This window comes from Trachemys scripta, chromosome 11, assembly GCF_013100865.1.
Source record: "Trachemys scripta elegans isolate TJP31775 chromosome 11, CAS_Tse_1.0, whole genome shotgun sequence".
Lineage (NCBI taxonomy): Eukaryota > Metazoa > Chordata > Testudines > Emydidae > Trachemys > Trachemys scripta.
In genome coordinates this window covers 20,882,609-20,895,676 of record NC_048308.1, presented here as the reverse complement: position 1 = coordinate 20,895,676, position 13,068 = coordinate 20,882,609, and the positions used below count along the sequence as shown (strand labels likewise).

The 13,068-nt window shown below is 40.6% G+C and overlaps 1 protein-coding gene across 6 annotated transcripts in view; it reads right to left on the bottom strand.

The window, feature by feature from the left end:
- The window catches only part of KYNU (kynureninase), an 82,118-nt gene that overhangs the window by 46,661 nt on the left and 22,389 nt on the right, over positions 1-13,068 (bottom strand). For 5 of the 6 annotated variants that reach the window (XM_034785444.1, XM_034785443.1, XM_034785441.1 and 2 more), the window contains 2 exons: positions 9,026-9,108; positions 745-806 (listed from right to left, as the gene is read on the bottom strand). In XM_034785444.1, the coding sequence (XP_034641335.1) occupies positions 745-806; positions 9,026-9,108 (145 nt within the window). The remainder of the gene's footprint in view (positions 1-744; positions 807-9,025; positions 9,109-13,068) is intronic. The other variant, XM_034785446.1, reaches the window with a different exon arrangement.

The window sequence follows — 13,068 nt, the reverse complement described above, 5'->3', positions numbered from 1 at the left end:
ATATCATTGCAACCCTCTCCCCCATAACTCCTTTTCGAGTCAGGACTCTGACAATTACATCATGAAATTTCAGATTTAAATAGCTGAAATCATGAACTTTACTATCTTAAAAATCCTATGACTGTGAAATTGACCAAAATGGACTGTGAATTTAGTAGGGCCCTAGTTATATTTATATACTATAGTCCTTCACATGATGAGCCCATCTACCATGCTTTTTTGACTTAAATTGCAGGGAAATTATTAACACCTCAGTTTCTCAGATGAGAATCTTCTTCTTGACCTCTGATGTTTTGAGAGGAATCTAAGAGCAGCTATCAAAATGTCACTCTGGAGATGTGTGTGGAAACCCTAAACACAAATAATAGGTATTTGCACACATATCTCCTGAACAAGAGTCTTGAATGCTCTTTAGTCATTGTTTTATAGTGTACATGAGAAATGATCAGACTTGTCCTTAAAACGCTTGTGAAAAAAAGCTTTGCTGCTATGTGTTTCCTATGGGCTGAGCAAGGTACTGTATATACCAATACATAGGTCAGAGCACTCAGAAAGATCCTCAAGTCTTTTTAAAAAGGCGCCAAGATCATTGTCCTGTGCTTTCTTGTAGGAACCTCCATAAAATATTTTAATTAACATAAATGAAGAGTTAAAATCTTTTCAAATTCAAGATATAAGGACTAAAGTTAATTTGACAATATCAAATTTACTAAATATTGGAGGTGAAAAAAAGAATGAATTTACCATCTGGAGATGCAGATTAACAGTCAGGCCATTCATTAAGGCTACTTCTTCCTTTCGAGCACCTGAAAAGTAATAACACAGAAGCTTCTCTATTTTCACCTCGTGTAAAGTCTGGTAAAATGATGTGAAAAGCAAAGGCACGGTTTTCGGTCAATGTTTCTCAAAAGACTAGAAGGAATGTTTGATGTGTCATCCCACTGAAATAAAAAGTTCTCCTGTCTGACTCACTGGATCAGTTGACAAAAAATATGTATTTTTCAGGTTTGATATAGCCATTAAGAGATAATGAAGTAGCTTCATTTCCCAGCAAACCACCAGTTGATTTATTGTTATCATTAATACCTTAGCCAAATTCAACAACAGTGTATGTTTGCCATAAGTACATCTCTAAACAAATATCTCTAGACAAAAATATATATTAAGGAAAATCATCTATTTTTAAGTGGTTAGTATATAATGCCAAGCTAAAATGCATCCTTAATAAAAATAAAAAAAGATTTTTGCAAAATATAATTATTATCCACAGTCAAGCTTTTGGATTCAGCTTTGAGTACATAGCTCTGAGATAACTATATAGATATATGGAGGCTAATAGGAACCTCAGGCACAACTAATGGATTTTTCCAATATTGTTCTAACTGCTTATTTATTAACCAATTCTCAAACTCCTATCAGCTGCTGTGGAGGTTTTAGGCAGGATGAGGGGCTATATGTTATGCAGGGCAGAGCTTAAACATGAAAAATTACCAATTCTTGGCTTTGGTTTCATGTCTTTTTGTTGCAATGAATTACAGCCATCTGTACACCCTAGAGATGAATTAGCACTTTGCCAAGTCTCTTTTGCTGGAAGATGGGCTTGTCTGAGTTGCCTGATAATCTCTACAGATGTGGGGTAGGCTTGAGGAGAAGCCATACAAGAACAAGAGAGAACTAATGTTTGAATGGGAGAGTGAACACATACACAAAGAGGAGAAGCAGATGAGAAGGACCCTGCACCATGATTCCGCCATCCGTTGGGCTCCAGAGAACTGTTCTGTTGGGATTGTCACTGCACTGGTATAGGAAAAATATAGTACTTGTGAATGGGCCTGAAGTAGAATGGTGCGTGGCCAGTGGGTTTGGAAACGACATGAATTTACTGCCCCAAAACCTCTGTATAAGGGATCACATACCTGCAGTAGGCCTTATTTGCTACTACTGGATGAACGGCCAAGCACTATGCTGTCTAGGATGATTTATTGTTGTTGTTATTAATCAATCATAATTATTACAGTAGTGCCTAAGGACCAAATCAAGAGTGGGAACCCATTGTGCTAGCCAGAGTACAAGCACAGTATTAGATGATCCCTGCCCTGAAGAGTTTATAATATAAATAGGTCTTCAGTTGCTCCTTTTGTGTGTCATTCAAGCTGCCATTGTATGAGAGGAAACTGTGGCAAGATTCTAAAGAGTCAGGAGATCTCCTGAAGAATTCCTCACATGGACTTTCCAGACTCGGTGGGCAGAGGTTTGAAGCACTGTGAAGTTTGTTGGCGACGAGCACATCAAACCTGGTCATCTATAGGTACGAAACTACTCCACCCCCAGCCAATTTATACTTCTCTACTTCCCTTTTTTTCCTCTTGGCAGCACGCTCCTGCAGGTGCCAAGCTGCTACATGGCTGCTCAATTGCAGCTGCAGAAGGGAATCAGAGGGAGTTAGTGCAGTTCAGAGCTATATTAATTGCATCCTTAATTTCTATATAGAAACATGGGGGATGAAAAAAGGGTGTCACCATGAAGTGATGGGTCCCCTGCCCCTACCTCCCCATCTCCATTAGCACACAGAACCCCTTCTAACTAGGGCCACAGTGGAGCTAGAACTATCTTTTCTCAGCCTGTGCCTTGTTGTACTGTTCGACGCATGAACGAGAATGGTTGACTGCATGCCAACATCCCAAATTAAATATGACACAGTATTTATCACATAAGTCTCGGTCTCTTGTAATTTATTTATTTTAAAATTTAAAGCTTTCTTGTATTGAATTTCATGGACATAAAAAACAAGCCTCATCCAAGCTATTGGAATCCTTTATAACCTGCATTGCATTTAAGAAACAAGCCTTGTATGATCCAATTAACCTATTACTATACTCAAAGACTCAGCATTCAAGAGACAAAACTATATTTGCCATTGCTATCTCCTAACTTTGTATCATATCACTGAGACAGAATAACCCCCTATATATTCTGCTTGATAAATCTTTTCTCCAATGAAAGGAAGCAGTGTTTGTAAAACACCATCCTTGCTACAACATTGGAAATAATTCTGATTGTGTTAGGCAATCACTGCCAGTTTTTTCCACCCCCTCCACCTCTGTGACTGCAACAGGCATAGGTGATGGAACCAAGGGTGTCTGGGGTGCTGCTACATCCCGTGGTTTGTTGTGGTTTCCATTATATACAGGGTTTACAGTTTGGTTCAATAGCCCTCAGCACCCCCACTATAAAAATCATTCCAGCCCCCCTGCCAACAGGAGTCTGGTTCTCACCAGAATAAGTAAAAAGCATTTTGTGCAATGATTGGAAAAGGCTAAATGCCCCAATCCTGAAAACAGTTTATCACTCAAAGTCACTACCAATCTGCTCAGTGCTCAGTCTTTTCTCAACAGAGACCTGCCTGAGCACATTGTACAACGACAGCAATACAGTTAGTCTGATTCCATCAGAAGGTGATCCTGCCAAGATTGTAATGTTTTAATAAAGTATAGTAGGAAAAGCCAAGATTACAGTTTCCCTGTTATGCCATTTGGCTTAAGAAAAGAAAAGAATTTTGGCGTCTAGTGACCTTGACTCTGCATTTCACAATATATTTACCATTGTAACCTTCATTTTAAAAGAAAATGTGCGCACATTTAATAAGCAAAGGGTTATAGAGCTATAAACCTTTAAATGGACAAAAGAAAATCTTTGCAGCCTTTAGTCCATTCCTGAATAAATCCCACTAGACAACATACACTTACTGCTTCTCAGAATAAACTATGACAATTCTTCCTCCTCTATAATATGGTAAATATTCACTACCAAACGGTGTTAAAATTCTGTTTATGTCTTCACATTAAACCTACTAAAGGAAAAATTCAGAATTCAGCCTTCCTCTCTCCTTGGCACACACTCATATACTTAGCATTGCATGTTGCTGGGGAGAAAGCTCAATTGTAAAAGCACATGGGAGGAGAACATTTTAATACAGTGTTGTTCATATTTATTTGCTTCACTTTTTCACTGTTACGTAAGAAAAAAAAGAGCCCGAAATAATCAGTCCATATTATGGACACATTACCAGTCTAGATCATTGACGATTCATCCATTATTTGGGGAAGTTCTTATTATCTTAATTTGCTCCTTTTCAAATAAATAATCATTTAGATTCTGCAAACTAGTTCTAAGGAAATTTCCCACAAATAAAATCCTGCTGGGCTGATTATCTTAATGCCAAATTCCAACTCAGACCACATTTTACAGCTCAGTTATATAACCCTTAGGGGGAAAAGAGAGAACAAGGGTACATAATGAACCTTAACTGCCACAGGATGCAACAGGGCTACAGAATCCTGCCCACTGAAGAACTGAAAACACAACAAATGCAGGTTAATAGTGTGTTGACCTTTATTAATGGTTCACGCTGCTTAAAATGGATAAAGGTGTAACAACTTAAAAACATTTGGACTCTGGTGAAAGACTGGAAGAAATGTTTATAAGATATACTATAACAGTTTTATGAGTGCTCTAAAAGAAAAGGGGTGAGCAGGGAGATTGACAACAACAGAAATGAGATGGAGGCTACACAAAGATTTAAATTTCCTACTCAACAATTTTCTTCAAACTGTGCATATTTTCTTTAGTTAAACTAGTATTTTAAAATACACTGTTTTTATGGTGAAATACAGAATGCAGAAGTCTGACAGATCTGCAACACAGAACACATCACTCCAATTCCCTACTTTCTGACTGGCACTTAACATTTGCAGCTAGATTCATCCCTGCATCAGTGGTAGCACCCGGTCTGAGTAGAGGATGCATGTACCTCTCCTATTGTGTGCTGTTGTGGGACAAGGTACAGGCTGGTGCACTGAGACCGCAATCCAACATGCGGGCTAATACTGTCTCGTTGTTTCTTTATACTCCTGTTGGACTGTCAGTATCCATTTGTTGTCTCTTGTCTTATACTTAGATTGTAAACTCTTTGGGGCAGGGACTTTTGTTCTGTGTTTGTACAGTGCCTAATATAGTGGAGGTCTAGGACTAGGGCTCTTTGTTGCTTGTATTACAGTAGAACCTAACAAAGGCTAGCGCAGAACCAGGGCTACTGTAACTTGCACCTCCTGCAGCCATTACTCATACAGAGCTTGTGGCAGGTGAAAAATCAGGGTGCAGGTCTGCCTTGACTACTTGTGCACCCTCTTCAGTCTACCCCTGGAGTGCCTCTTATGCCAGAGCTTATGTGGATGCAGTGCAGAAATTGCAAAGCATCTCTGCACTGGGTAGCTGAGGGTTGTTCTGTGCAGGGGGCTGTGTTGTCCCCTTGTAGGTGGCACAAAGTGGCCATAGCACCCAGAAGTGCAGTTCAAGTGCTGTTCAAGGTCTCTGTCCTGACTTTAAAAGCCCTGAATGGAATTGGTGCTAGCTACATTTCTCTCCTTGAACACAACCTCCCATAACATCTACACAGCACCAGAACAGTAAATGTTGACCAGTGGGAAGAAACTTGTGACTGTGGGAGACAGATCATTCACAGGACCTGGATCAGAACTATGGAACTCACTGCCAGATGAAATAAGAATGCCCACTAACTTCTCTGTATTCAGTGCTAATTGCAAAACCCACTTCTACAAAGAGAAATATTGTTGTATCTCTTAGGCAGTTCTATATAGTATGCTTGATGTGTACCAATGTTAGATCCGAGACAGAAAAACAATTAAAGCTGTTTGCACTATTCACGCTGAACAGCTGATGAGACTTGGGTTTTGTTTATATTTTTGTGACTTTCCCATGAATACATTGTGATTTTTATAAATGTAATCTTTTTTATAATATTTTGCTGGGAAAGTGAATATACTTGTTTGCACAGAAATGGACACCTGTAGTCTTACAAATAAAAACTCTTCTTCAAACATTCACGTGAATGAAATCCAGCTGCACAAGTGTTTGAGGGAAATTAAACAAAAAACCCAAACAAATATGGCTGCCTGTGATTTTCCTTTTAAGACAGAGCCCATGATTACATTTCCTCCCATTATCTCAAGTCTAGTAAACATTGCCAGAACCCTAGCTGGCTGGGAGCTTTGCTTAACAACCAGGTAGTTACCAAATATTTTCTCCCTCATTACTGCTAGAAGTAAATGAGTTCATAAAATAAAATAATGAAAACTTTCTTTCACCAGGTTTAAATATTGTAAGATGAACTTTTATGAGGAACAGTCAAATAGGATGGTCAGCAGTCTCCAACGTTTTCCAGGCATTCTCACCAATCCCCCCAGAGTTCTACTATTCTTCCCTGCAGGCCATAGTATGGATCCTGCATTTCCCACTCCATGTGATTCTCTACAGTAAGAAAAGAGTTCTAGGTTACACTGGGTTTAGCTAACATGCATTAATCTGATCTAACCTTGACTTTTCCCTAGTGTAGACACAGGTTAACACCTTACACCTCAATTTAGTGGGTTGAGGTTGAGGATTGGCCTCAATTTGCTAAACTGGGGTAAAAAGTGCTAGCTAACTCCAACCTAATCTCAATTTATTTTCTTACTCTAGGCAAACTCTGTGATCTTTGTATAGAGAAAGGGACAAGAGGAGACACTGCCTACATCATTTCTTTTCCCCTCAGAGCAGTTTGGAAGGTAGCAAGGGTGGAAAATCTATGTCAGCACTTATCTGTGGCTCTGGAGAGGAGCTACTAGGGGAAATTCATACTCAAACCCAATCCATTTGTATGTAGGCCTGCTGAGCTTCCAGGAGCACATTCTATGGCTGCTTTTTATACCTCTAGGATATTAGAGACACAAGATAAGCGATGTAATATCTTTTATTGAACCAACTTCTGTTGGCAAAAGAAAAGCTTTTGAGCTACACAGTCTTCTTCAGGTCTGGGAAAGTTACTCAGTGTCATATAAATACAAGATGAAACAGATTGTTTAGCATAAGTAGCTAACACACATTCTAAGGGCAGGTTTTCACTACCCACCGGATCGGCGGGTAGGGATTGATCTATTGGTGATCGATTTATCGCGTCTCATATAGACACGGATAAATCGATCCCCAAACATGTTCCCCATCGACTCCGGAACTCCAGCTTGCAAAAGGCGGAAGTGGAGTCAATGGGGGAGTGGCAGCGGTCGACTCGCCACCGTCCTCACGGCCAGATAGGTCGACCTAAGAATCGCCGACTTCAGCTACGCTATTCATGTACCTGAAGTCGGCGTATCTTAGGTCGACGCCCCCCCCCCCAGCGTAGACCAGGGCTAAGAGACATTCAAAATGAAGTGGCCTCTTAACACCTTTGCAATCATAGGACAAAAAAGGGAGGGTTAGTGGGTTACAGGGTGTTGCAATAAGCCATAAATCTAGTGTCTTTATTCAGACCATTATTTTTAGTGTCTAGCAAAATTAAAAATTTAAGCTCCAAGGCTAAACTTTTAAAGGTGTTGCATAGGTTTCCTTTGAAGACCAAAAGGGCAGATATTGAGTGATCATTTTGTGAAAAGTATTCATCCATGTTTGATATGGTGTTTTTGTCCTATTTTTCTGAGCCAGTTCATTCCAGAGCATAGTGCTTGATCGACTCCAAACGACATCCCATATAATCAATTTATCAAGACTACACTTAACCGTAGTTGAATTATCTTTGATCTCCAAGGAACTGAACTTTTGCTCCAGAACCTGATACCAAACTAACATGGAGAATTAGAAGAATTCTTTTGCTGACTCCACCTCAAAGAATTCTTTCACAACAATGACCACATTACCACAACTACCGTGTCCACACCGACAGTCATCAGAAAAAAGAATCATCTCATTGGACACCCCATAGTGGATGAAACCACACACTTTATCATTATATTGATTGCTTTGTCCTATGACTGCAAAGGTATTGATGGGACAATTCACCATGAGTGGTCTCTTAGAACATGTGTTAACGACTTATGCTAAAAAATCTGTTCCACTTCATATTTAGCTATGACTTTGAGTAACATTGCCAGACCTGAAGAAGAGCTCTGTATAGCTTGAAAGCTTGTTTTTCACCATCAGAAAGTTAATACAATAAAAGATATTACCTCATTCACCTTGTCTTTTTAGTAGTCAGGCACCAACATGGCTACCACCACACTAACTCTAGAATAACCAGGTGTATTCATTGTTCAGCCTGCCAGATTCTTTAGAGGGGTGCAATGGGTGGATTGGTGCTCACAAGAGGTGCCAGTCAAATCTTTTCTTTTTTGGCAGCTGGTTCTGCCCCAATGCTGATGAGATAAACTCTTAACATAGGGCAGGATTTCATACCAGATCACAGAGTCCTAGACTGTAAGGCCAGAAGGGACCATCATGATCATCTAGTCTGAACTCCTGCACATCGCTGCCCACTGAACCTTACCCACCCACTCCTGAAATAGACCCATAAGATGAATTACTGAAGTCTTCAAATCCTGATTTAAAAGACTTAAAGTTACAGAGAATACACCATTTACTCTAGTTTAAACCAGCAAGTGACCCATGACCCATGCTGCAGAGGAAGTTGAAAAAAAACCCCAAGAGTCTCTGCCAATCAACCCTAGGAAATTTCTTGCCCATCCCAAATATGGCAATCAGTTGGACCCTGAGCATGTAGGCAAGACAAGGAGGAAAAGCAGGAAACATCTAGACAACAATCATTTACTTTAAAACCAAAGGAATTATCATTGTTTCACTCCAACTCTCTCTTTAAAAGAGAAATGAAGTGTGTTCACTGCCCTTTAAGGGCTTTGGCTTCATATAGAAGACCAAGTGGTTTATGATGATCCCACAAGCCCGCACTGCAATTAGTTTCATGATATACACAGGGTCATACATTATCATCCACATTCATCTCCTAAACCACCTATAGACCTTAAAATAAGTGGTACTCCATGTACTGAGCAGTCAGGAAGACTTCTGTGAAACAAAGTGCTGAGAATTAAGTTTTGGATGTAAAGTTTCTGGGTTCTCCACCACAAGACAACAAATTACTTTTTTTTCAAAAACAGTTCTCTCTCTGGCTCACACATACCCACAATATCAGCCATAAGCTCCACGATGCACTCATCTCCAAAAGCCCATGGGCGCTTACCATTGAAATGACCATGTACACCTCTGAAAAGGAAGAGAAACAAATGATGAAAATGTATTCTGTTCCCTTTGGTACATTACTAACAACACTAACTCAGTCCGCTTCAATATGGAACTTATATAATCTGAACACAGTACATTCAGAGCCGGTGCTACCATTAAGGCGAACTAGGTAGTTGCCCAGGGCGCCAAGATTTGGGGGCACCAAAAAGCGGTACCCCCAATTTTTTTTACAGCATTCCTCCCCGAGCGCGTGGTCGCCGCTCCACTTCTCCTGCCTCCCAGGCTTGCAGTGCCAATCAGCTGTTTGGCACCACAAGCCTGGGAGGGGAGGAGAATTAGAGCGGAGGCGGCATGCTCGGGGAGGAAGCAGAGCAGAGGTGAGCTGGGGTGGGGAGCTGCCGCACGGCTCCCTGGGGGGGAATGCTCCAACGGGGGGAGTTCCCAAGGCGAGGGGGGAGCTGCCGGGGGGGGGGCTCAGGGCGGGGGGGGGAGGCGGGGGGCGGCCGCGGGGCGGGGGGGGGCGCAAGGTGGAAGTTTCACCTAGGGCGCGAAACTTCCTTGCACCGGCCCTGGGTACATTTATACCACATGAGCTTGTAACAAATAGAGTCACCAACAATGAATTTACTGACATCTAAGAGGGGTTTTAAAGACTGGAAAACATCTCATTCAAAATTTTGACCAATAAACAAACAAACAAACAAACCCCCAAATGGATGTTTTGTTTAGAAAACCACAAAGGGCTAGATTACACCTTTGTCACAAGCCCTGTATAAATGGGCAGCACATAGTTGCAGTCTCAGGAGCAGACTGGGTACTAAGATAGGAACTTGGTGGTGCTTGCTGTGTGTGTGCATGGAGAAGGGAAGTAATCTGTACCAGCCATATACCTGGCATAGCTGTGCTGGCTGGTGCATTGGAGCAAGAACTTCCCATCCCTGCCCACCAACTCCACACACATGTGAGGGAAGGGGACTACTGACCCTGCAATGCTGCTTTCCCACCTGCACTGCTAACGACAATTCTGGTAGCCAGCACAGGAGAGTAAAGGATGCTTTACACATAGCATAAACCACAATCTAGCCCAAAAGCAGCATTTACATCAAAGGGGGGCTACGTAGGGTGGAGGAGGAAGGACAGGAGGATTTCCTTGCTGTTAGGTAACAGCAATCCTTGTCAAAGATGATTTACAGCCTCTTTGAATAGAAAAACCTTTGCCCACTTGAATTCACCATATTGTACAAAATGACATGTAGGTATATGCTGTATATTCAGGGGTGAACCTGCTCCAGACATTTCCTTTCTTCCGCCTAAAAAATTATTCAGAGCCATAGAACCCCAGATCCAAATGTCCACTGAATTTGGGGGGTGTCTGAAATCCTAGCTGGTATTTCTAAATCGTATTTTGAAAATGATTCCTCTCTTTATGAGGACCAAACCAAACACCTGTAGCATTTGGAATCTACATCTGAATCTGAACTACATTGTTTGAAGTCATCTCTGCTACAAACACTGCAAAAAGATAAGTTTGTCAGGTAACCAATGTATTTATAAATCTATACATGTAAATTGCAAATGTTTAATTACAAAATAAATCAGTATATGAAAAAATAATATTGGTGTTAATTTAGGGGAATGTTATTCCTGGACTCCTCTCTCATACACTATAATTTTCCTGCTTGCAGAACACCGGAAGGCACATATGGAATCTGAAATATCAGACTGCAGGTGGCTGAACTGAAAAAGAATACTTCAGAAGAGGAACTGGGCCAGTGGGGAAATGGGTGGAGAACAAGAAGAACCAGAATCTGTGACAAAAGTAAAAAAGAACTGTGGTCTAAATAAACCTTCAGAATTGCAGCAGGCGTATGATGTTCCCCCAAACTCAGGGGGAGCCTTCTGGCATATGAATGCATCACCTAACACGTATGAACTAGTCACCAACTTCAGAAGGGCTCATACCCTTTCCCACTTTCTTTAAAACGTTTTCCCCAAACAATTCCAAACCCTCCCCAGATCAGTTTTTGTCCTGCAGCATCCCTCTTCCACACATATATGGACTTTTTATAATCCTATGGTTTCTGATGGACATGAGCCACATTTACACTTCAGTAATTAACTGATTCAGAGTAAAGAACAATTTCTGAACAAAGCAAAGATTTCTGTTACCCATCTCATCCCCACTTTGCTCAGGAAGAGCAAACCCCTGCACTGGCCCCTATGTAGATGCACAATGGAGCAAAGACACTGCCACCTCCCCCATCTTGTTTACAAGCAGCTCACTCTGGCTCTAAGATATTAAATGAGAAGAAATCTAACACTGAGACCAGAGGATATCACTTCCCCTCCAGTGCAGATGTAATCATTTGGAGCTGGGCTGAAGCATCTTTTCCCAGCCTTAAAATTAATCCTTAAAGAAATAATTTTAATAGGAAATGGGCATGGTTCTTGTAGGCAAGTAATATTTCCAATTTGATAGATGAGGAAACTGAGGCAGAGATGCTAAGTAACCAGTGGTTTGGGGGCAGAAGAAGTCAGGCTTAGAGCCAGGAGGATTAATATGAAAGAGTTTCTAGGCTGGGCTCAGTCCATAAAACAATTTCTCTCTGTCTCTGTGCAGAGGATAACAGGTAGACAGCCATCACTAACTTCCCTTCAAAACTCATCTTTATGGTAGGAAAGCAACCAATAAAGATTGTTGATGGGAAAACAGAAGGATTTTCCTTGGGCTGAATTACCTCCCTGTCCTCACTGGATTTGCAGTTCTGAAAAGGGCACACTAGGCATAGCTGAGTGGAAAGTGACAACAACCTATGGGATTTTCTTCTTTCTTTAGCTTTCTCCTGTCTATAGACATTAATGTCCTCCTAAGGTGAATTTACTGGTGAAAGGTCTCTTCACCAGCATGTTCTGTAACATAATTCCAGAACTAATTTCCAGTTTACTCGGAAAACTGATATGAACCTTGGACACTTTTATATTTTATTTTGGGAGAAAAAAATGAAAATAAAAGCATAATGGAAAATGGGAGAAGCAGTATTAATTATTATTGTTCATATTATTATGGAACAGCTTTCAGCCTGTCTCTTTCCTGATGGCCAATATAAATGCTAAGAGACAAAAATTATTACAGCTAAAATGGTACTTAAAGGCATATTCTTGGCTCCTTTTTTATTTTAATCACATAGAACTCTGTAGCCTTTGCTGATGGCACAATACATTCTATTACACTTAGGTTGTAAAATTATATGCTCTGCCTCAGAATTTATCTTTCTGCATATTATGCCACCCCATTCCCAAGACTGGTAGACACTGGGGATAATAATCTTTAAGGATATAGTAACAACTGCAGGTTTCATGGCATTCCGCTCATTGGACATCAGACAGATGTCCCTTAGGTAGTGACAGAGATTTAATGGAGATACCCAAATAAATGAATACATGCCTGGTTCATTAAAGCGCATGAGAAAAGCTGATACAGAACCGTTGTGTAGACTACAGAGTTTCTCACTGAGAAAATTAATATTTATGCAGTTGCTTGTCTGTTTGCAATTTGGCATGACATCATAATGCCATTTCCCCTTTAAGATCTTTGGGGGGCTGTCCCCCAGCTGATTTAAAGTTCACTAAGGAAATAATCAATCTCCAACTTCCAAGGTCTTCTGGTCTCATCCAACTTTGTACAAAAGGGTTAGGAAGGGAGGGAGAGAGAGAGAGAATCTTTTCCTCTCCCAATCATCTACAAACAAAAGGAAGGATCTTCCTTTGCCAGTGTTTTATGCCAGTTATTTTATGAGCCAATACAGATATTTAAATTTTGATTATAGTTTCAACTATAGAAAGAAAGGAAGAAATGCATGGAGATGAGAGTTGTACGAAACAGTAGGATAAAAGCAAAACCAAGAGAAACAAAGCAACGGGACATTTAAAGCTCTAACAGAGGGGTTCTTAAACTTTATTGCACTGTGACCCCTTTCTAAC